The sequence below is a fragment of the Triturus cristatus genome, chromosome 3_2, assembly GCF_964204655.1.
Source record: "Triturus cristatus chromosome 3_2, aTriCri1.1, whole genome shotgun sequence".
Taxonomy (NCBI): Eukaryota; Metazoa; Chordata; class Amphibia; order Caudata; family Salamandridae; genus Triturus; species Triturus cristatus.
In genome coordinates, this window is record NC_140584.1 from 517538715 (window position 1) to 517563891 (window position 25177).

A 25177-nucleotide genomic window follows, 5' to 3' on the forward strand; every position below is an offset into this window, starting at 1 on the left:
TCGAAGATCCATGTGGTCTTTCAGCCATCATTATATGAAGAGGGGTTATCAGGACACGTATGGGGTAATTCTGGTTCTAGCTAAATATATATATATATATATATATATATATATATATATATTCTGATAAATGCTAATTCCTCCAAAGGTTTATCTCAGATGTTGTGGAGAAGAGAATATTTTCTCTATCGAGAAACCTTCAACGGCGAGTTTGAAAATTCATAAGTAAATACTGCACATTGACACATGAACAAAAGTAGTGATTAAAGGTTGGGTGAGTCCCTGCAAACGCATGTATTTGATTTGTTGTTTGTTCTCTAGGCCTTTAGAAGTGTGGTGAAGCCGTCTGGAATGAATCACATTTTAAGGTGACTAGTTGCCTCTGCCTCATCTGCAGACTATCCTACCAAACTGGTGATTCTAGGTGTTCAGGCGCCAAGTTCTCCGGTAAGAACTCTTATTTTTAAAAAAAATTATTATTCATGTCTATTTTTCAAATGCATTTATTATTAAGTTGTCCTTACAGTTCAAATACAAAGTAAAGTTGTAGTCTTAACAATTTATTTTGTGGAGTTTTATCACTGGGTGATGCAGTGTGCCGCAGAGTATAAATAGATAAGATTAAATTGCTTAATTTTTCAATAACCTTAACATATTTCACACAATCTGGTTATGGTCATGCTCCCCCCTCATTCACATTGGTTTGGTTTTTACCTGCACCACAAGCTGAATTGAATAAGGCTTTTTCAAGCCATGCTGTCAATTTAAAAATTATTAGATTAGGCACAGTGTTTTTTGTTTGTTCATAGGACTTCTGTTACCTATGTCATCAGATGTCTGACTCCAGTTTTTGTTTTTATTTTTCCACCCATCCCCTGATGCTTGTATTGTTTAGTTGGCTAAGAAAAAGATTGCCTCTTCTATGTACACTACTGAATGCCAGCTTTAGTCAGTGGCACTTAGGTAGCAGGGATATGGGTTGTTTTCTTCTTCCTCAGTATTGGAGGTTTATTCTGACGTTATTTCCTTTCTTTTTGTGCCTGCAGATCTAGATTACTGCATAGTTTGAAGAGGTTTTTTCTCAAAATTCTTCTTGTGTTCCAGAGAACATGCCACCTCCTACAACAACAGTATTTACGTTTTGTGGGGACTGTTGCAAACAGATGTCTGTGACCAATCCTCAGGAGGTGTGCCACTGGTGTTTGGGTTCGGTATACGACCCCAAGGCCTATGGCAACTGTACCTAGGTGAATCAGAAAGCTATATGAGGAAGTGAAGCAATTCACTATGTTGCAAAATACTGCAAGACTCCACACAGGTCCCGCTCCCCGTCAAAGTTGAGAATTCTTGGTGCTGTATGTGCCTTTTAAACTTGTTTCCTGTTCTGCACCTGCATCGGTGTCAACTTTGGTTCAAGTGCCAAAATCTGAGCTAGTTGCTTAGACATCAACACCACCAGTGCCTTAGGAGGATCTACAACCTATTGGGGTGTCCAGCTCAGATCCGAATTCATCTAGAGCTCAGTCGAGACTGTGCCCTGATCCTGATGTGACAGAGCCGCCGAAACTCAACCCCTCTGACTCACACAATAACGTCGCACACAGACAAACATCTGTCTGGCTTGGATGCCAACTACAGTCAGCCATATGGAGACTATATTGGGAGTGATGGGGAAGAGTTTGCCCCACCCTATGATGAGAAAAAATGGTATTTGAACCTGCAAGATGCCAGTGTGTTGTATACCGCACCCAATACTGGGTTGGTTTCCCTTCTTGAACCAGTGACTGATGAGAGTACATCATTTGCCACAGTCATTAGGACAGCTTCTTGACCCCCTCACCCCACCTCCCCACTAAGGAGGTAAAAAATAATGTCTTCACTGAGGTCCTTCAGCCTGGTCAGGCACTAACCAAACCTCTTCTGTGTTTCAGTGAGGCCCGCCATTATACGCCCTTGGGCCTTGGTCACAACTATGTTGTGGCCATCTGGTCAATAGCCAAGTCGCATGTCACCGTATGCCAGCTCAAGGCGATCATGATTTTTTTAAAACTCTGTGTAGTAACTAAGAGTGTTTAGGTTAGGTTGCATTATTATTATTCAGTGTTACTTTGTATGTCGTGTTCTCTTTAAGAAGCCTATGTCATGCTTAGTTACTGTGGAATGTTAAGATGATTATTCTGTTTGAGAGGCTGTTGGAGCTGGCTGCATTCAGACTGGCTCCTCTTCCATGTAACCAATAAATAACTTAACCAGCAATCACTTGGAACCTAAGTAATTACTACATTTTACATTCAGCTCCTGAGAGTATGGCGGTGCAAGCAGAGTGAACACTAACGCCTTTCCGACTACTTCTCCAGACAGAGTACACATATATGAAAACATTTGGCAGCAGAATGTTGGCCAGCCTCACCTTGAGGTCGGTCCATTCCAGCTGCCTCGTAGGATGCTACACTCATACACTCTGCAACATGGTTGGTGACATCTTACCTGCAGTGCCAGAAGACTCATGGGACTCTTTGGCCCAAACCATTCAGGATGTGACTAAGTTTGTCACATGATGAAGCCTAGACAAAACTGATTACTTAGGGCAAGCTATTGGCATGAGCATTCTGCTTCTGTACCCCATTTGGATGAGGACCAGAGGTTTCTCCGAGGATGTCAAGGCTTCCCTAATGGGCATGTCTTTGGATGGATCCTGCCTATTTGGCAAAAAAGCGGCCTCTGCCCTGGAGCTTTCTAAAGAGAGCTGTGCTTTGAAGTGCTCCCTGGGCATGTCGGCACCAGTGCGGTTATCACCATAACAGTTTTGCTCTTTTCAGGATTATGGCAGGGACTTGGCATACCAGCAGCACCAGGCCCTTCTATCTGCACATCAGGCCTCCCATCCTTTCATAGCCTGTTCCATGGGCTCAACAGACAACAATGGGGCTATCCAGGGCAGCATACGTCTCAGTCCCGTACTCTTCCAGGAACATCTTCCAACCCTTGTAAGTGCACTCTTAGTGACACACAACCACACCGTAGGAGTCTGTGTATGCCAATTCAGGGGTGGCAGATCATCACATCTGATAGGATCATTCAAATAATCCAATAGGGCTGCCACTCTTTTTCCACCCGCCACACCAACCACCTGCATCAGAGCAACTTTTGCAGGACCATTTTTCCGTTTTGCATCAGGAGGTGCAGACTCTTTTGACCAAAGGAGCCATAGAGTGGGTATCGCCTCTGAAGTGGGGACTAGATGTTATTCCTGCTCCTTCTTTTGGTCGAAGGACAGGGGCCTTCATCCTATTTTGGATCTTCTCCCTCTCAATGCCTTCCTGTGAAAATGAAAATCAAAGTGCTCATGCTGGCCGAAGTTCTATCTGCCCAGGATCCAGGTGGTGTTGGAACTACAGAACACCTATTTTCATATACCCTTCCAGCAGGCCCGCAAACAGATCAAGGTGGGCCAAGAGCATTTTCAGTTTGCTGTGCTCCCTTCGGCCTCACCACTGCCCCTTGGGTGTTCGTTAAAGTGATTGTGTTGGTCGCTGGCCATTTTTGGAGATTGGTGGTACCAATTTTCTTCTACCTCAATGACTGGCTGTTGAAAGTCTAGAAGAAGCGGAAACTCCTGACATGGCTGGGGCTTCTCAATCAACTTGCCAAAATAACACCTGACTGCTTCTCGGATGCTTCCTTCTATCTCAGCTATCCTGGATACAGTGTGCTTTTATGTCCAGGACATTTGGGCTGCAATTTTAATGTTTCAGCCTCTGCACTAACTGTCAATGAGGCTGGCTCTGAGGCTTCATCGCCTACTGGCCTCCTGCATCCTGCTCTCCGACTATGCCAGATGGCACATGCAAGCACTGCAGTGTATTTTGAAGTCGCAGTGGGCCGAGCACCAGCGTGACCTGTCTGATGCCACCCTGGTTTTAGAAGAGACTACAAAAGATCTGCAGTGGTGGCTTCTCAGCAGCAATCAGACCAGGAGCATACCCCTCACCCGACCCAGAATTTACAGCATTGATGTATGTTTCACTGCTGGGTTGCGGAGAAAATCTGGGAGAAGTAGAGATCCCAGGTGTCTGTTCTCCCTCAGTGACCCGCCTCCACATCAATTTGTTGGAGTATTCGGCAATTCAATTGGTATTGAAGGCCTTTCTGCCAACCATCAAAGGATGGTGCAGGTTCTCACGAACAGCAGCACAGCCATGTGGTACTGTAACAGCAGGCCAGGGTTGGGTCCTGAGTCCTGTCAGAAGGCTCTGAGTCTCTGGTACTGGGTTGTCAGGGCATCTCCATGATCATGAACCACTTGCATGAATCGTTGACCATCAGGGAGGACAAATTCCGATAGCAGATTACAAATGACAGCTGAATCCAGAGCTGGCACAAGGTATCTTCAAGCAATGCGGAGAACTCTGGCTCGATCTCTTCACTACTGTCAAGAACGTGGAGTGTCAACACTTGGTTGTTTTGAGTTCCCAAGAACGCTCTCTCTTGGAGATGCATTGTGCCTAGAGTGGAGCTCAGAATTTCTTCCTGCCTTCCTGCCACTCCCTCTCCTGCCTTGAGTTCTGAAGAAGAACAGAAATGACCAGGCCCAAGTCACATTAATGACTCTGAATTTGGCAAAGAGACTCTGGTGCCCAGAACTTAGGGGCTTGAGCATCTGTCCTCCGATCAGGCTGCTTCTGGAGGACCTTCTGTTGCAGCAACAGGGCAGGGTATTGCACTCGAGCCTGCGCTATATGCACCTCCTTATGTGTTGATTTAGCAGCGACAGTTGCTCACCTTAGATCTGCCTTCTGAAGTCACTGATGTGATCTTGGCTCCAGGTGTCCTTCCACAAAATTAGTGCATGCTGAGCGCTGCGGTTGGCTTGGTGCAGCGTCAGCCAAATAGATCCATCGCAAGCCAAACTATTGGATGTTTTGTTTGTGTTTTCTTTGGCCCAGTAAAGACTTGCAGTGGCCACTGTTAAAGGTCCCTTTTTAGTTCTTTCCTTCTTTTTACATTTGCCAGTCTAGCCATCCTTTCTCAAAACTCCTATTGTAGTGAGATTTCTAAAAGGTTTACAATATAGGTTTCCGCCAAAGCCCTAAGTGCTAACACATTAGGACTTAAATTTGAATCTCACTTTCCTAATGTGTACCCCTTTTGAACAAATGCACATTAGTATTATGCCTTTTGTCCTTGAAAATGGTCTTTCTGTTTAAAATAACATGAGCATATCGTGTGAGTGAGCTTCAGGCCATCTCTGTCCAGCTGCCTTATACCACCTTCTTTTCCTAACAAATTGATTTTAAGAACTTGAGCTGCATTAATGGCAAAGGTGGTAATGGCCTTGTCATGTCAGACAAGATATCACTCTTCTGACAAACTTTGCTCCACCTCATCCCTCGAAAGAGATCGCAAGGCTTCACCACTCAGACCCGTAAAAAGCACTGAGCTTTTACATAAATCGTACCAAAGTCCATCGGGTGGACGATCAGCTCTTTGTGGGGTTCTCTGGAGCAAAAAAAGGAAGGGCATTGCAGAAGCAAACCATATTGCGATTGATACTCCTCTTTAGTAAGCTCTAATGCATTGGGTCAGAAGCAGACTCCAAAAGGTCTGAGGGCTCATTCCACCAGACAGACCCAGGACTGTGGCCACTGCTTTGGCAGGTAGAGTGCGTGTCCTGGATATCCGTCAGGCTGCTATGTGAGCATCAGTGCACATGTTCATGAAGCACTATTTCCTCTACAGTCAGGTCTGTTGGGATCAGCATTTTGCTGGCTCGGTCCTGCAGGACTTTTTGATCTGAGCCTTTCCACAGACCAGTTTGGGAGGCACTGTTTTTGTATCAATACATAAAGTAAGTAATCTGCAGTGAGGCGTATCCTTCATAAGAACAAGTTTTATACCTTCGGTAACACTTTCTGGTAAATACTGTATCTAACAGCATATTCCTCACTGTCCTCCACCGTGCTTAATTTGAGCTAGTGGTTGCCGGTGCTCGGCACCGGCACTTAATTGTCAGCACCGGCACTTATGACAGTCTGCCACATTGTGGCACTGTCAGCCAAATTTAGAGATAAGGACAACAGCTGTTTTTATAGCTTTGGGACCTGGAATTGTCACACATGTAAGAGTGTGATGATTAGTAGTGTATTGGTGCTGTCATTGACAGCTCTGGCAGAGGCAATGCGTGGTGCAAACTGCAGTGGCCTTCTGATGAGGACCCTGGCACTTATTTGTTTTTTTGACAAATTAAGCACTGCCTCACACTACCCCGTTCTGTGGAATGGTCAACTTTTCCTTCTAAAAGGGACCCTGTTAGACTTAGCCCTCTTTGCAGAGTCACCCCCAAATGTATTGGTTTCTCCACTCCTGGTTTTCTGAATCACACATTTTTGTTGGCACTCGGACTCTATGCACTTTACTATTGCTAACCTGTGCAAAAGTGCTTGTGCTCTCTGTTTTAAACATGGGTAAATTGGCTTACACTCGATCAGCATGTTTAATTTACTTAGAAGTTTTTTTGATTGATACTTAGAAGTCCCTAGTAAAATGGTACTACCTCTACCCAGCGCCTTTAAAAATATGTTTCAGACCTGCCATTGCAGCCTGTATGCAGTTTTAGACTGCCAATTTGACCACCTAACAAAATAAACCTTTTACCATGCCGCAACCTCGCTTTTCGAAACATATAAGCCACCACTAATGTATTACAACAAACAAGTGATGGACGGAATGCTGACAATGCATACATTCTCCCCCAGTCAAGAGATCTGGGTTAAATCCATCGTTCTTTTGCCCACTACACCACCCCAGTTTAGACATGGCCATATGCAAATCAGTCTTGACCCTGTGCCTCATGGGAACAGTCCAGCCCGAACTGCCAAGCCATGTCTTCCCTGGACCGGAATCAAGCATCCTAGGACCGGTTTCTGGCTATCAGCCGTCATCAGCCAGGATAGCTTGACTCCAGTGGCGTAGTGAGCACGGGTCCCACGTCTGGGAATACCCATCCCACTTAGGGCGAAAAGCGTTACAACAAACAAGTGATGGACGGAATGCTGACAATGCATACATTCTCCCCCAGTCAAGAGATCTGGGTTAAATCCATCGTTCTTTTGCCCACTACACCACCCCAGTTTAGACATGGCCATATGCAAATCAGTCTTGACCCTGTGCCTCATGGGAACAGTCCAGCCCTAACTGCCAAGCCATGTCTTCCCTGGACCGGAATCAAGCATCCTAGGACCGGTTTCTGGCTAGGATGCTTGTTTCCAGTCCAGGGAGGACCTGGCTTGGCAGTTCGGGCTGGACTGTTCCCATGAGGCACAGGGTCAAGACTGATTTGCATATGGCTGGGTTCAAACTGGAATGGCATGGTGAGCAAAAAAACGATGGATTTAGGCCCAGATCTCTGTACTGGGGTGAATGTATGATATTGTTCTGCATTCTGTCCATCAATTGTTGTTTTTGCATTTGTCACCCCGAGTGGGACGGGTATGCTCAGACGTGAGTCCCGTGCTCTCCATGCCACTGGAATCAAGCTATCCTGGCTGAAGAGGGGTGAAACCCCGAAACCGGTCCTAGGATGCTTGTTTCCAGTCCAGGGAGGACCTGGCTTGGCAGTTCGGGCTGGACTGTTCCCATGAGGCACAGGGTCAAGACTGATTTGCATATGGCTGGGTTCAAACTGGAATGGCATGGTGAGCAAAAAAACGATGGATTTAGGCCCAGATCTCTGTACTGGGGTGAATGTATGACATTGTTCTGCATTCTGTCCATCAATTGTTGTTTTTGCATTTGTCACCCCGAGTGGGACGGGTATGCTCAGACGTGAGTCCCGTGCTCTCCATGCCACTGGAATCAAGCTATCCTGGCTGAAGAGGGGTGAAACCCCGAAACCGGTCCTAGGATGCTTGTTTCCAGTCCAGGGAGGACCTGGCTTGGCAGTTCGGGCTGGACTGTTCCCATGAGGCACAGGGTCAAGACTGATTTGCATATGGCTGGGTTCAAACTGGAATGGCATGGTGAGCAAAAAAACGATGGATTTAGGCCCAGATCTCTGTACTGGGGTGAATGTATGACATTGTTCTGCATTCTGTCCATCAATTGTTGTTTTTGCATTTGTCACCCCGAGTGGACGGGTATGCTCAGACGTGAGTCCCGTGCTCTCCATGCCACTGGAATCAAGCTATCCTGGCTGAAGAGGGGTGAAACCCCGAAACCGGTCCTAGGATGCTTGTTTCCAGTCCAGGGAGGACCTGGCTTGGCAGTTCGGGCTGGACTGTTCCCATGAGGCACAGGGTCAAGACTGATTTGCATATGGCTGGGTTCAAACTGGAATGGCATGGTGAGCAAAAAAACGATGGATTTAGGCCCAGATCTCTGTACTGGGGTGAATGTATGACATTGTTCTGCATTCTGTCCATCAATTGGTGTTTTTGCATTTGTCACCCCGAATGGGACGGGTATGCTCAGACGTGAGTCCCGTGCTCTCCATGCCACTGGAATCAAGCTATCCTGGCTGAAGAGGGGTGAAACCCCGAAACCGGTCCTAGGATGCTTGTTTCCAGTCCAGGGAGGACCTGGCTTGGCAGTTAGGGCTGGACTGTTCCCATGAGGCACAGGGTCAAGACTGATTTGCATATGGCTGGGTTCAAACTGGAATGGCATGGTGAGCAAAAAAACGATGGATTTAGGCCCAGATCTCTGTACTGGGGTGAATGTATGACATTGTTCTGCATTCTGTCCATCAATTGTTGTTTTTGCATTTGTCACCCCGAGTGGGACGGGTATGCTCAGACGTGAGTCCCGTGCTCTCCATGCCACTGGAATCAAGCTATCCTGGCTGAAGAGGGGTGAAACCCCGAAACCGGTCCTAGGATGCTTGTTTCCAGTCCAGGGAGGACCTGGCTTGGCAGTTCGGGCTGGACTGTTCCCATGAGGCACAGGGTCAAGACTGATTTGCATATGGCTGGGTTCAAACTGGAATGGCATGGTGAGCAAAAAAACGATGGATTTAGGCCCAGATCTCTGTACTGGGGTGAATGTATGACATTGTTCTGCATTCTGTCCATCAATTGTTGTTTTTGCATTTGTCACCCCGAGTGGGACGGGTATGCTCAGACGTGAGTCCCGTGCTCTCCATGCCACTGGAATCAAGCTATCCTGGCTGAAGAGGGGTGAAACCCCGAAACCGGTCCTAGGATGCTTGTTTCCAGTCCAGGGAGGACCTGGCTTGGCAGTTCGGGCTGGACTGTTCCCATGAGGCACAGGGTCAAGACTGATTTGCATATGGCTGGGTTCAAACTGGAATGGCATGGTGAGCAAAAAAACGATGGATTTAGGCCCAGATCTCTGTACTGGGGTGAATGTATGACATTGTTCTGCATTCTGTCCATCAATTGTTGTTTTTGCATTTGTCACCACTAATGTAGGCCCTAAACAGCCCATAGGGCAGGGTGCATTATATTTAAAAGGTATTACATGTGTTTTTAAGTTTTACATGTCCTGGCAGAAACCTGCAAATTCCATATTAACCACTAAGAGGCCTACCTCTCCCATAGTATAATATTGTGTTACCTTATTACATTTAATAAGTGTTAACTTTGTATTTGCCACAGGTAGAAATACCAGATTTGGGCTCAATAGTATTGTAATTAAAAACCCTTGTTAATGGTAAAGTCAGAGTATAAGTCACAATTCTGAAAATGGCACTTTGAAAAGTAGCATTTTCTTGCCCTAACCATTTGGTGCCTGCAGCCTGTGTCCTGGGACACATGGCTGTGTATAGTTGGCAGTTAGCCTTTGTGTATGCCTCCCAGACGATGGAACAAAGGGGCATTAAGTTTTGGCAGGATGGGCCAAGCTGCCAGGATAGATGGGGCGGAGCTATTCCCTGCCCTACTAACATTTCAAAGGGAAGCCTCCAGCATGCTCACAAAGTAACTTAATGCCAGTCTTTTGTCACCCTAGACCACTTGGAGCCTGTGCAGGGGAATGAAGGACATTTTCAAAACCAGATGGGGGATAGCCTAGAAATGTCTCCCAATTCAAAGGCTGGCTGACAGCAGGTACAAAAATTGAATATTGGACCCTCAGACCAACTCTTCAGTACATTCCTGGACCTACGGAGGACCTCCAGAAGGACTGCCTTGTACTTCGGAGGACTACTCTGTTGCTTGAGGCCTGCTCTGTACCTCAGAGGACTGCCCTACTATTACCAGAGGACTGCCTGGCTGTTTGAAGCCTGCCTTGTACCCTCAGAGTACTCACGGCTCGAAAAATCATAAAAATGTTGCTAGACCTGCAGGTCTAGTAACTTTAAAATAATCTACTGAACCTAACTGGAATATACTTGACTCTTTAACTGCTCTCAACGCGATTGTCACAATTCACTTTACAAAATCCTCTAACTTCAGTCACAGAAAGAAAAGTAAATGTAGAAAGACATTTTGACCTCTGTCTCTGAAAGCGGTAAAAATTTGACAAGATAACAAGATTTAAAGGCATCTTTATTGCTCGTTCACTTTGTGAGCAAGCAGAACACCTGTTGTCAGCTCTCCAGAAAGGCCAAGTAGGCCCTAAAATAGCTCGTCATGATAAAATCTGGTTCGCCATAGCGAATGGACGAGTGGATTTTTCGAGCTCTGGTACTGCCCTGCTGCTTGAGCCCTGCCTTGTTGCTAGATCCAGGATTCCCAGATTGACTACACGGTCTGGTTGGTTGGCCGCCGTGTGAGCTACAGGGACATAACAAGCTCCAGAGACCTTGACCCTTGCACCTGACGTTTGCTGGGAGTGAGCATTAACCCCCCATTTACTGCTTCAGTGCCATCAAGAGGTAGCATATTCAGTATTTGAGGTTTACTATTGGAGGCCACCATCACCAGTGAAAAAGACAGGTGCAGCCGGTTAACGTAGGTGCAGCCAGTGGGGTGAGGGTGCAGGGGGCGGTGAGGTGGGTGGGGAGTCAACAGACGGAATAGGAAAAAAAATATTTAAAAAATAAATAAAACCACTTACCTTGCACTCGCTGCATCGCCAACGTGGGCGCAAGGTGAGTGTTTTTAAAAACAAAATGTATTCTACTTTCCCCATTCCATTGTCTGTCGACTTTCCCGCCTCACCGCTCTTACCAGAACCGACCGCGCCTGGAAAAAGAGCCTTCTATTTCACCTGAAGATAACTCTGAGAGCTTTCAGAAAGTACATTTCTAGTGGCATTATATCTTTGCAGGGAGTACACTTTTTTCTTTTTTTTGATCACTCATCACTCAGTGCTACAAAAAAAAGTGAAGATTTTTATATCTATCTATAGTATTTTTTCTAGCATCTCTTTCCCTTACTCCCCGGATAAACACTTAAAAGTAAATCATTCACCATTTCCACTCAAGCATGGCGACACATCCTGTTGATCGTTTCAGAGTCTACCCGGCCAACTGGTATTGTAAATTTACACTGTGCCCCAAGCGCATTTAGAAATTAATCATTTATTACTGTTGGTACTTTACACTACTAATTTTAAAAGCATGATCCGCATGATCGGGGCTGAGTGAGTCCCAAAGGATAGGGACCCAAGTTTGATTAAGAAAACCTTTGCAAGAAATTACTCGACATCAAAACCATAAGGGTTTATCAAAGAAATAATCATTACAGAAAGCAGAAAGGTACTTAGTCAGTTAGTTTGTAATCAGCGAGAGATTTCAACATAAGGTCTATCACCAAAACAAATCAATAGATAAAATCACAAATATTCTGAGTACAGACTCAAATAACAGTCCTACATGGGGACTGCCAGGTATGAAAGCAAGAAAAGATCTGTAAAATATATCTAAGTAGAAAATCAGCAAGAGGATCGACATGAGTTCTGCCCCCGGAGAAAAGGCAAAAAGCTCCAACAAACCTCCCAAAAATGGCACTTTTTTAAATAGGTTTTCAGTCAGTAAAAAGCAGACTCGTAACATGGAGCGAAATGAGGTAATAACTATAACAACCCATACATTTTCATAAAGACATGATACCTTAACTGCAAAACTGCTAGAAAATGCCTTCAGGATGCATAATTGATGCTAACCCTTAACCTAACAACAAGAGAATGGCACATGCACTATCTTTACACATATTCAATACAATGGACCCGTCACAGTCATCAGCAGGAACCGGAAACTTCCTTGATTATAGTTAATCACAGCTTCCTCTAAAGCTAGGAAAGAAATCATTTCTCTTCAGCACAACACCACAAAATAGATCCTATTTCTATTTTCTGTCAATGGAAAAGACCTCAAGCAGGCCTTTTAAACATGAAGAATGAAACAGCATTTCTTTTGTAGTTGCAAAAATGTGCATGTCAGTACAGGTAGGATGACGCCCAGTTATGTCACCTGGAGGCTTGGTTATGCTAACTTAAAACAAAAATTAATTAAACATTATTATAATTAATAAATATGATCTAACATTACCAATGTGGCCCTTCATTACAATCAAAGAATAGAATCTAATACTAAAAGGGTATGTCAACTAGTAATATACTCTCTTTGTTGGTGTATTCTGTAGCAGAATTGTCTGAAAGGTGTTTCTTTTTAGCCTCCTGTTCAGTGATTTCTTCACTCAGATTTATTTTGAACCCAAGCTCTCAATCTCACGATTATGGGCCCGATTACGATCTCGGTCGTAAGTCCTCCGACCTAAGGTCAGAGGCCTTAAGACCAAGATCATCGGTTTCAATTCCGACCAGCTGATTACAATACCACCAGTCTGAATTGAAACCGGCTAGTCATTCCGACTGGCTTCTGACGGGCTCCAGGAGCCGGTCTGCTAGTCGGAGACCGGCCAGTAATCCAAATGGAAGGCGTTTCCGCCTTCTCGGCTTATAATGCACGGTTTCCGGCAGGGTTTCCATGCTGGCCTTTCCGACATGGAAAGCGTGTTTGGGGGGCCTTCGACCTCCGGTTGGGGGCCGAGGGGGCGCCATAGGTGCCCCTTGTTGGTCTCTGCACCTTGTGTCAGGCACCTTAAGGTGACTGCCACGTGGTGCAGGGATGAACATAAACTCCCATTCCTCTGTGGGAGGTTGTGTTATGGCAGAAATACGGCCGTAACACAAGCTCTCATAGAGGAATGGGAGTAGTGCAGTCTCATTGTGATTAGGTGGTCGGGACTGCCGACCGGAGGTCGGTCGGTCGGTCCTGTTTCGGGGATGGCGGACATCGAAATAAGCCCCTATATGTCTCGCCTGGAAGCAAGGTAATAGTCTCTAAATTATCATTTTCTCCCGAACTGGTTGAACAAAATTATTTATGGCTTTGTTCCCGCCCTTGTTGTTAGCCGGACCCTCCAGGTTTTTGAGCACCAGCAAGTGTGAGATGTTGCTCAAAGAACTCTTGGCCCTCGCAATATGTGTTTTATTCTTCTATTGTATAACCGTTTCCTGTAATTTCCTCAGATTCTGGTGCTCCTAATTGGGCAGGATGATCCAATTCTTCACCCGTTCTCCAATGTCTGAACTTGAGTTCTTTGTTCCCAAGTGCTAGCATGTGCTCATCTGACATACCAGATTGTCAAAAAGAACTGTACTGACCATCACACCTTTTACTAACTCATGTTCATTGGGATTTCAAAGACATCTACATGCTCAAAGACATTTGTAGATGATGACTTTTCTTTTGTTAATCCATCATGATTTCTGGAATTCTGCTTGATAATCAATAGTCCATGTGATGTTTTCTCTTTGAAAACATGAGGTTATGATTGATAGGTTGCTTCGTTTACATCCTTCCGTTAGAGATTCTGCTCCTCAATGTCACCTTAAAAAGGCCTTTGCAAGTTTAGTCTTTTTTTTAAGCTTCATGCTTTTATCTGAAATACAGCGTTTTGTTTGAAATGAGTTTAGCTATAAGTATTGGAGAGCTTTAGGTTGTTCTGTAAAGACTAATACGTTGTATCCAGGAGATTCTATTTTTAAGTTTTCTTACCTCCTCTTGTGAAGGGACCCTGCTCAACCAGGGGATTCCCAGGCTCCAAAGCTTTATATGGCGAGAACAGGTTCCTTCAGAATTTTGGTCCACCTATTTGCGTCTTGGACTGACTCCATACGACAAGGGTGTGATGTTCTAGTTGCCAGACGGATGCTTCTTTTATATCGCTAATTACTTTGGCATTAGTAGTACTATTGCCTGCTATAATGTATGTTCATTTTCCAAGCCAAATTACCCTCAAGGAGATTGGGGGGGCTCACTTAGTCCATTCTGCCTCTCCTTTCCAAAGCCCACCCAGCCATCCAATCCATAATTATAGACCAGTGGTGCTGGATAAAACAAGGATTGGTCTGGGTGGCAGTTTAGTGATAGTGGGTGGGGCTTATACATGACAAAGATTTCTGTACAGGGGCCATGCTTACAATTTTAAAGTGCCAGTACATTTTGCGATCGAGGTTGCATGGCCTCCCACCAGTGGAAGTAATTCCGAGCTAATTGTGAACGAAAAAGTAAGAGTCAAGTCATAGAAGATTATTTTCTCTTTTTAGTCAGTCCCAAGGAATTTAATTAGGAGCGATTAGGTCGTCATCAAATGATGTACATTTTACCCAATTATTTCTCTGTTTCAGTAACCGATTTCGGTGAGGCCTTTTACTGTGTAGTTCCCATTGTGATACTAGTTCAGATTACATGCTCATTTCACAGGTCAACATATTTCCAGCACCTGAATGTTTTCTTATGGGTGCTTTGTCATGTAGGGAGGTCACCAAGACCATGGGGACGCGAGCTGGACACCACTTCCTGTGTTGGAATGGGGAAAGAAGGAAAGGAAAGTAACTATGGACATTTCAGGGCAGGACACCTTAGAGACAGCATGGATGAAGACATGCTCCCATATGAGTATAAAAACCAGTAATAGTGAAGGACTTGGCAAATAAAGAATCGCAGCGCTGTATCTGGTGTGATTCGCTTACTGTGAATGCAGACAAAACACTATACAGACCAGGTTTTAATGGTGGCCTACTAAAGGGAGACGTGCCTATTGATAGAATGTATTAGATACATGAGACATCCAGTGTTATTTTCATTTTCTCACATTTGCTTTCTCTGTGTTTCAATGTATTGCTTGTAGGTCAAACACGATTTTAATAAGTCGATTACATTGTGCTATTCAGGAACAGGCAGCTCGCCTTGGAAAACTGGGTTACTGTTATGCAACACACGTTTACTTGAAATAAGATCTTATATATGTATTTACTAACAGTCTTTTGACGCACTAATTGTTGGTGTTGTATAACGGGAATCTGATACACCTCCGCTTTCAGAGCTTTGTAGCTAAAGCAAGATATGGTGAGCAAAATCAGAGGCAAACCAGTAACAAGCGGTGTTAATGTGGTTTACACAAATGCAATGTGTTATTAAATATTGGAGTGAGTGATTCTTCTAATTAAATTTTTTTAAATTGCAGATGATCCAATGGCTGACCAAAGGATGGATATTTCTTCTACCATCAGTGATTTTATGTCACCTGGGCCCACAGATCTTATTTCAAGCTCTCTTAGTTCTACGGGCATGGATTGCAGTCGGAAAAGGAAGAACAGTTCAACCGATTACCAGTAAGTACAGGTTTCAGCCATGCTGAATGGATATTAAACTCTTGGTAAGATTAGCATTCTAGCATTCTGTCAATACTTCTTCGTTTGATGTTTTGTATTGTAGTCTCTAGTACTTAATAAAAATAACAGTACAGCCCACCAAGCAGGGACTGGTTTCTGAAAAACTCTAGTGTTATATTTCCTCTTCACATATATATGAATTTCTGACTTGATTTTGCACGTGATATTTGGGCATTATATACTTGTGGGGATGTCTGTCTTGTTTCCGTTGGAAGAACGTCATAACCTTGCACCAACCCATCGAAGTGCCAGAAACAGTGTGTTTTTTTAGGTGCCAAATAAACACTGCATAATGTACTACAGCGATAGTATGAAAATACTATGCTGCCTTTCCTATCACCTTCATTGGTACATGTGTGTTTTTATTTTTTGTGCATTTTATTTTATGCACTGTCTATTAGCAAGCACTCATTGGCAGTGAACACAGGAGAAGAGAAGGAAAATTAAAGTTGACTCTGATAAGGCCTATTTTCACAACCTGGAGTGTTCGTTTAAGTCTTCTGCAGATTGCCCCACTCAATCTCTGGAATATACTGCAAGAAATTAAACTGGGTATTTTATTTCAAAATACCACTAGCCCGACTCAAGTTGGAAGAGCCCAACACCATGTATTGGTAAGAACTCCTTATTCACGTACAATAGCAAGACCAACCCAGGGCATGTTCTTTTCATTAAGTACTAAAAAAAGAAAGTCGGTCCTATTGTCCCTTGAGATTGACCAGCCTCTCTGTATTTCATTTCTCAAAGATGTTTCAAAGGACTCACTATGGGATATCCCTCCCCAGGTTTTCTATTGTACATTGTGACAAGGTAGCTTCTGCCCTTTCTCTGCAAAGGAATAAATGGTACAACGGCAGTGTTGTAATGTAACTATTTCCTCACACGCAGCCTTTTCTACAAGCTCCTGTAATTACGTCTCAATAACTGAGATATGCTGGAGATAGCATTTAATAAAATCCATCTCGTTTTGCAATAAATCCATTAGTTATTTTGTGCTGAGATAGCACTAAATTAAATTCATATACACATTTAAACCTATTGATTAAGTGGCTATCGCTCTCGTGTTACTTTGTGCCCCTGTTACAGCTATAAGATGTACTTGCATTTGAGAAGACGACTGCAAGTGATTGCATTCTAGATTGGGCTTGTACTTCACCCAAAAGCTTTAAGAGGAATTTGTTAAACCTCAGTGATTGTTGCTCAGTGGGGTTGTAGTACAGTACAGTGGGGTTGTAGTACAGAACCTCCCCCACCCCCCTCCGACTATCCTGTTCCTCACATAGTATACACTGGGACCAAGTCTAACCTTTTAATTAAGTGTGGAAATTCAAAGGCTGTTATCCCTGGTCCAAACATGCACTTAGCATACCTAACAGGTAGAGACTGTGGACCTATCTAAGCTTGATAATGTATTGTGCCTATTAAACATTCAGGCTTTGAGTGAGGTTTCAAAGTTGACTGGACTAAAACCAATAACACGAAAAACAAAAGTATATATCTGATAGAGACTTCTAGCCTCAGATTCCTTACCTTAGAATTAGCCCTAGGCGTCAGACTAGGTCTGGAAATGTTTTATGAGAAGTGCCCCTGTATGCTGGTAGGTAGCTTCCTTCGGCTCCACGTGGCATTGTGGATGTCGCCCGCACGACATGTGATGTGCCTGGTGCCTATATAGGCCTCACCCCAGTGCACTGGCATCTGTCATTTCTTTCCGCTCTAGTCAGCACAGATCAGGAAAGAGCTACCCCCAGTCTCTTTTTGACTGACCATTTTTACGACTTTTGTCAAAGTTTTTCAAGACTTGTCTCCTGGTGTGGCAGGGATTCACATGAAGAAGGCTGCGTTTAAGCGCTCCAGTGCCTGTCCTAGGCAAATGTCCTAGGCAAATGCCAGTGACGGACCCACACCTCATCTGTCTCTGGTGCATTGAGCACGACCACAACACCTGTGTTCGTTGTCGTGCCATGCACCCCCAAACCTTGAGGGAGTGATCCCTCAAGCTCCTTGCCGCTCAACATGCGACGCTGTGGTGGTCTCGATCCCGGTCAAGAAAAAGGTCCCAGAGCCATTGATCTTCATCGCAGTGAAAGTTGTCCCACTCCTTTAAGATAGGGATAGGGAATCCAAAAGGCTGGATACTTTTGGAAGAAAATGTTTTCTTCTGCCTGACTGGAATTGTGGTCTATGGACACTGCTTGCCTTTTGGGCCGTTGCTCTAATTTCTTTTGGGATTCGGTTGCGCAAGTGCGGTCTATGGTCCAGGTGGAGCCCCGGGTCATACTCTCTCAAGCTTCAGCTGATGGGAGAGACACATGGACACAACCAACTCGCTAGGCAGAGTGGTTTCTTCATCATGGCCTTACGGCATAGCGCCGGGCTAAGGACAACTGGCTTTTCAGGGGAAGTCCAGGCTTTGCTTATGGACATGCCCTTTGCTCACTCCCTTCTCTTCGGAGAGAAGGTGGACTCAGCGCTGGAGCGCTTCAAGAACAGCAGAGCTACGGCCAGGTCCTTAGGCCTTTCCATGGCCCCCGTCAACCACAGTCCACCTTTCGCTTCTTTCATAGCCACGGAAGGAGCTTCCAGCTGCGTCTCTACCCGCCTAGCCACCATGGCCCACAAGCTTCTCAGACCCTATATTGCCGAGGACACAGCACCCACTGATCCCGTGGGTCAGGCAGGCAGAGCTCGGCCCAATGCACTTCTGGCAGATGAAGCCTGCAAGCCTCTTTAGTTTGCCCTCCAACCATCATGGGCAACCAGTGGCCGGCAGGATGCACAATCACCTGCACCACTGAAGGTCAATAACATCAGACCGCTGGGTTCTCCAGATTGTCAGAAAGGGCTTCTCCCCTTATTGACTACCTCTCCTACCATGCCACCCACTTACAACAGGTTCAGTGATGACCATCTATCTTTGCTCCGCCAGAAAGTAGCTGCTCACTTGGTCAAAGGTGCCATAGAGGGGTTGCCCGCATCACAAGTAGGTCATGGTTGCTATTCCCGCTATTATTTGTGCCCAAGATGCACGGAGGCCTTTGTCCTATCCTAGACTTGCACCCTCTCAATTTATTCTTTTTTGAAAAAGGAGAAATTCAAAATGTACACTCACGCACAAGTCTCGTCTGCCCTAGACCCAGGAGACTGGATGGTATCATTGGACTTTCAGGATGCTTATTTCCACATACCCGTCCTGCTTGTCCACAGATGTTACCGGTGGTTCGCAGTAGGCCGCGAGCACTTTCAGTTTGCCGTGCTACCCTTTGGCCTTACCAGCACCCCTTGGGTTTTCACTAAAGTAATGGCAGTGGTTGCAGGTCATCTGCAGAAATCAGGGATACCAGTCTTCGCCAATCTCGATGACTGGCTGTTGAAGGCAGGCTCGTCTCAGGCAGTCGTCGCCCACATTTAGACTACGGCCGACCTCCTTCACTCAATGAGGTTCACTATCAACATGCCAAAGTCACACCTGAACCCTTCTCAGATGCTCCTTTTCATCAGACCTGTTCTGGACACAGTGCAGTGTAGGGCTTATCATCCCAATTGGCAAGGCCAGGATATTCAGGCTATGATACCGATGTTTCAGCCTCTATCCTGGGTTTTGGTGAGACTGACTGCGAGGCTGCTGGTCCTCCTGGCATCCAGCATCCTGCTTGTTGCACATGCCCATTGACAAATGCTGGCTCTGCAGTGCGATCGGAAGTTCCAGTGGACACAACATCAGGGGAATCTTTATGATGTGGTCCAGATCTCAGAGGGCATTACAAAATATCTGCCGTGGTAGCTAACAACCATGATTGGGTCAGCAGAAGACCCATCTTCCTTCTCCAACCAGATGTAGCAGTAGTGACAGAATGCATCACTCCTTGCTTGGGGCGGCCACATGGGAGAGGTGGAGATCAGAGCCTCTGGTCTTCGGTGGAATCCGGACTCCACTTCATCCTATTGGAGCTCCAAGCGATCCGGCTGTCAATGAAAGTCTTTCTGCCCTCTGTCAAGGGAAAGCTAATGCAGGTGTTCATGGACAAACCCGCCGCCAACAAACAAGGTGGGGTGGCGTTGTGGACCATTTTTCAAGTGGCTCTGCGCCTCTGGATATGGCTGGAACACCAGAGCATATCCCCTGTGGGCCAACATTGGTGGACTCTTTGTACGCCCGGGTCCACAAACTCTGCTGAAGATGCCTAGCAGATCACGAATGCCATCTAAATCCGGAGGTGGTGCACAGTATATTTCTGCAGTGGGGAGATTCTTGATTGGATCTGTTTACCACTGCTGAGACATCTGGAGTAGAGCTCAGGCCACCTGTATGCCTTTCCGCCCATACCACCCCTGCCCAGAGTCCTCCAGAAGATCAGGAATAACGGAGCTCAAGTCATCCTTGTGGCGCTGGACTGGGATCCTAGAGTTTGGTATCACAAGCTGTTGAGTATAACCATCGGTCCTCGGATCAAGCTGCCCCTTCAGGAGGATCTTCTGTTGCAACAGCAGGGGAGAGTTTTCTACCCGAACTTGTCAACGCTCCGCCTTTATGTGTGCGCGATTGAGCGGTGACAGTTGGTGAACAACCTTTACAACGAAACTATTACAACGCACTACACTTACAACAAAATTTTTACAACGCAACATCCACTACAACGCATTCCATTACATAGCATGACACTACAACGCATGTTTAAAAACTACCTTTACAACGCATTCCATTACATCGCATACTACCTTTACAACTCATACCATTACAACGCAATCCAACACTTACCCTACTGTTGCACCCCCTGGAGTTAGAATAGTAATTTTTACCCCTATACTATGCGTTGTAATGGTATGCGTTGTAAAGGTAGTATGCGATGTAATGGAATGCGTTGTAAAGGTAGTTTTTAAACATGCGTTGTAGTGTCATGCTATGTAATGGAATGCGTTGTAGTGGATGTTGCGTTGTAAAAAATGCGTTGTAAGTGCATGCGTTGTAAAAGTGTGCGTTGTAACGACATACATCCGTGACAGTTGACAGCTTTCGACCTTCTGCGTGAGGTCTGCAATGTTATCTTGGCAGCCCTGCATCCTTCCACCAAAACACTATACGTCGGCTATTAGAATAAATTTGTGGCACGGTGTGAGAAACAGATTGAGCCCTTATCTGCCCCCTTTCCCTTTTTCTTTTGTTTATCCTTACCCTAGCCTTGCACGGCTCTGCGTTGGGCAACTTAAAGGGCTATTTATCTCTATTTCCACCCTCCTGCGGCTGCCAGATCAGCCCTCTCTCTTCAAGTCCTCTATTGTAAATAGTTTTCTTAAAGGTCTACAACATGTTTATCCTTGCTCCCTTTGTTATGTCTCAATGGGACCTCAACTTGGTTCTTACTTTCTTAATGTGCACTCCCTTTGAGCCGCTTCCTTCTTGTCCTCTTAGGCTTCTCACCATCAAGACGGCCTTTCTGGTGGCAATGTCATGTGCCTGGAGGGTCCGTGAACTTTAGGCGTTTTCCTCTTAGCCTCCCTATATCTCCTTCTTCCCCAACAAAGTGGTCCTTCGGACTCGAGCATCCTTTTTGCCTAAGATAGTCACCCAGTTTGACGTAGGACAGTCCATCACTTTGCCTACCTTTTATACGCCACCTCATTCCTCTAAGGAAGAGGACAGACTCCACCAGCTGGACCTAAAAAGAGCATTGTCGTTTTACCTTGACCAAACAGAACCATTCCAGGTAGATGATCAACTCTTCATGTGGTATGTCGGGGCCAAGAAAAAGAAGGCCATGCAAAAACGTACAATCTCCTGATGGATTGGGCACTGCATTAAAATCTGCTACGCATTGGTCATGAAGCGATCCTCAGAAGGTTTGCGTGCTCATTCTACCAGAACAAAGGATGCAACCACTGCGTTAGCATGCGGAGTTCCAGTCCTGAACATCTGCTAGGCAGCAATGTGGACCTCGCTGCGCATGTTCACCAAACATTACTGCCTGGACAGTTGGGTCCGTTAGGATGTGGACTTTGCTCATTCGGTGCTGCAGAATTTTCTAGTTTAAATCATGTTTACAGACCCACCTCCAGAAAGGTATTGCTTGTGTATCTATTCTAAGGAAAGGAATCTGCGTCTAGAAATCTCTATCAGATGAATAAGGTACTTACTTTCGGTAATGCCGTATCTGGTAGAGGCTCTATTTAGGCGCAGATTTTCACCGTCCTGCTAACTGATTTCTAGGGTCAAGGCTGTTCACCTTTTAGGTTCCTAGTTTTCCACCTCTGCGGTCCATGTTCTTCGTCGCACCTGCATAGGCACCACATGTATTAGATCCGGCGCAGACAACACCACCAGGAGCACTTCTCACATAAAATTTCCAAATCTAGTCATATGCCTGGGGATAATTCTAAGGTAAGGAATCTGGGCTAGAGTCTCCACAATCTAAGGCATTACCGAAGGTAAGTAACTTTTTCTTCTCCATCATGGGGGTCTTCATCATATTCATAATTATTATGACAGGGGTGTCCAACATAAGTCTGACAAAGGCAGGATCCATGTCAACATTTCCGGAAACCACATAGTACATTTTACACGCAGTGACTCTGAGTGGAGCTCACTTTATATAGCAAGCACATAGTGAAAATTTGACATGTTGCATGCACCAGCATGGAAATGCATCGGCAGGGTCAAGCCGCATCAGCAGACAAGCTTAGGTTTTTTTAATGATGTTAAAGTACTAATAAAGTAATTTTAATTGCCATGCACATGAGACAAAATCCTAATACAGGCAAAATCGGTCAAGGGTTGCTTGTGTTCTGCTTTAGGTAGGACCTGACTTGGTGGTTTGGGCTGGAATGTTCCTATTGGAACAGAGTCATATGGCTGGGTCCAAACTGAGCTGGCATAGTGTGAAAAATAACAGTTGACTGGGAAGCGGCTCTGAGAAGTTACCAGTGGCTGCGATTAATTCAAGTATTCAATCCCTCACTTTTTTTGTATACTTAAGCGTGAGGCAGACTGCATGAGATATTATAGATATCTCCTTCTTTAAGGTTGCTAGTCCTCTACGCCCTCCATAGGACCAATCTAGCTGTTTCATTTTCCATTCATCTTGAGAGAATTCCTGAACACTAAAGGATCTCTATAGGACCTGCATTTCTAATGGCTAACCACTATTTCTCCAATTTGGATTTTTTCAATGATTGTCTACCATTTTCCTGAGGGATGGTTATTCTCTTCCCTTTCCTCGTCATTGAAACTATTTGGGAGTCCCTTCAACAGTGTTTATGGCATCTTTATTTTGCCACGTCCAAGCATGGTAGTAAGATTGGAAAAAGAAGATGGCCATTCTAAATGTATTTAAAAAAATCTTTTTTAAACTTCAGAATGTGAACTCTGTAAACAAATGCCACATCAGGCATTGAGGTAAAAGGAAAAAATATCTTGCAGTACAAAATAGACATACCGTGCACTAAGCCCAGCTCTTCAGGTAGGAGGTCACAAAGACTCATACCTGAAAATCATAAACTAGAAGCAGGCAAGTATAAATCTTAGCCTTCCTGAAAGAAACTGAGGAGTGCTTTAGATTTACCTAGCCTTAGTGTTTTATAATTCTCGCTAAGAAGCTCATCAGGGTCCCTCTGATCTGACACTGTATGCCAACTTCCAGGTTCGCTTTGTACTCGTTTTCATAAAGTAAATGGTTGAAGGCCAAGGGCTATTATTTCTTCACCAAAACATGCCTCAAATAGCTTTGGTATATCGCAGCAGGAACCTATCAGAACAGGGAGATAGAGGTATCTCCACCAGGCAAAGGCTGCCAATGGAACAGAGTTCAGCATAGAAATGGTCAGCACAATATCAACCCCCACCCCACTCATGCACACAGAAAACATTGTAAAGTACCTGATAACATCAGGAGTGTCCCCATGCAGGTAAGAGCGGTGGGGCGGGGTGGGAGGGGAACTCGACAGACAACGAGTGAAAATTATAATAAATAATTAATTTTACCTTGTCGTCGTCTGTCGAGTATTACCCCTTTCCCCACCGTCCCACCGCTCTCACCTGCACGGGACGCTCCTGGATAACATCCTCCTGCCATGGTGCCTTGGCTCACTAGATTCAGCGTGGTTATCATCAACCTCCCACCTCCAAACAAGCACTGTACGCAGCTCATCAGCCTTTCACCACATAGTTAATTTCTTTTGGAACTATCATCAGCCTCCAGAACCCTAAACGGTCTTTACATTTGTATCTCTTTTGTTATATTTTTGGGTTTCAGTATTTTAATTGGAATCAACTCAGTTCAGTCGGTAATGCACAAGCTGTTATTGATACAACAGGAACATTTGAAAAACCCTGCAGCATAGCTCTGCGCTAGCATACAATTAAAGGATATTTAATATTTAAATCTCAAAATAACCTTGCACTCTGCTGTCCTTAGTGGACGTCTGGAGGGGAAAGCAAAGGAGGAAGCTCCAAAGGGTCAAAGAAGCAATTGAACAATAACAGCGCTCCAATTAAAAGGCTCTGTATCCCCGTGCAGGTCCCATCCTTGCTGGAAATGCTTTGACAAGGTTTTCCTGGAAAAAAGGACTTAATCCCAAGCCAGCCTAAGGTAAATCAGCGCTAGAGGAAGGAGAACAAGCGCCATTTCTAAGGGATGGGGCTGTTGTGCTTTCTCCTTTTTACATAACACAGAGTCTTTGGTTACTACTGTGTGTTGTTTGAAAACATAGTAAATGTTCCCCTTCGTGTCTTCAGAGGAAGCAATTTTAACACATTATGCCTACGAGTATGGGTGACATGTGACTTCTAGACCTTGTATACCCTCATTGTTTTACTTAACTTTTACACATTCATTCTTACATGATTTACTCATTCATTCATTGTCTCTCTATAATATGTGTGTGATGCAAAGCCCTCTTACATTCTACACCAGTGTTTCCAAACAATGGGTTGCTACCCATTGGTGGACTGACAGCTGATTTCTGATGGATCACGAAAAGCAATAAATAAAGCTGCCTTTACATTTTGCATTTATCTGATAGAGACTTCTAACTGCAGATTCCTTATCTTCTAATTATCCCCAGGCATCTGATTGGATCTGGAACTTTTTCATGAGCAGTCCCCCTGCATGCCGGTAGGTGGAGTCATTCAAATCTGCGTGATGTCGTCCGCAGCAGAAGTGACATATGTGATGCCTGTATACGCACCACCCGAGCGCACCGATGTCAGTTCTTTTCTTTCCGTGTCAGCCAGCGCAGATCCAGAGAGCTACCCCCAGTCAATTTTTGAATGATTTTTTTTCTTTTTGTTGAAGTCTTTTAGAGATTTTTCTCCTGTTGTGGCAGGATGTCAGCTAGGAAGGCCAGCTTCAAACCCTGTGGCGCCTGTCACTGGCAGATGTCATTGAAGGACCTGCACCTTGTTTGCCTTTGGTGGCTCAAGTGCAATGACTATGTGAAGACCTGCGTCAACTGCTGCGCCATGCACCCCAAGGCCTTGAGGCAGTGCTCGCTAAAGCTTCATGACGCCAACTATGCGACGCCACGACAGTCTCTCATTTGA

The 25177-nt window shown here is 45.0% G+C and overlaps 1 protein-coding gene across 5 annotated transcripts in view; it reads left to right on the forward strand.

Annotated features, from left to right (window-relative positions):
- Positions 1 to 25177, forward strand: part of BMAL1 (basic helix-loop-helix ARNT like 1) — a 503136-nt gene that overhangs the window by 160434 nt on the left and 317525 nt on the right. For all 5 annotated transcript variants that reach the window (XM_085648206.1, XM_085648207.1, XM_085648208.1 and 2 more), the window contains exons 3-4: positions 322 to 447; positions 15435 to 15582. Coding sequence is in view for 2 of the 5 variants with exons in the window: in XM_085648204.1 (XP_085504330.1) it covers positions 15443 to 15582 (140 nt within the window). In the remaining 3 variants the exon portion in view is untranslated. The remainder of the gene's footprint in view (positions 1 to 321; positions 448 to 15434; positions 15583 to 25177) is intronic.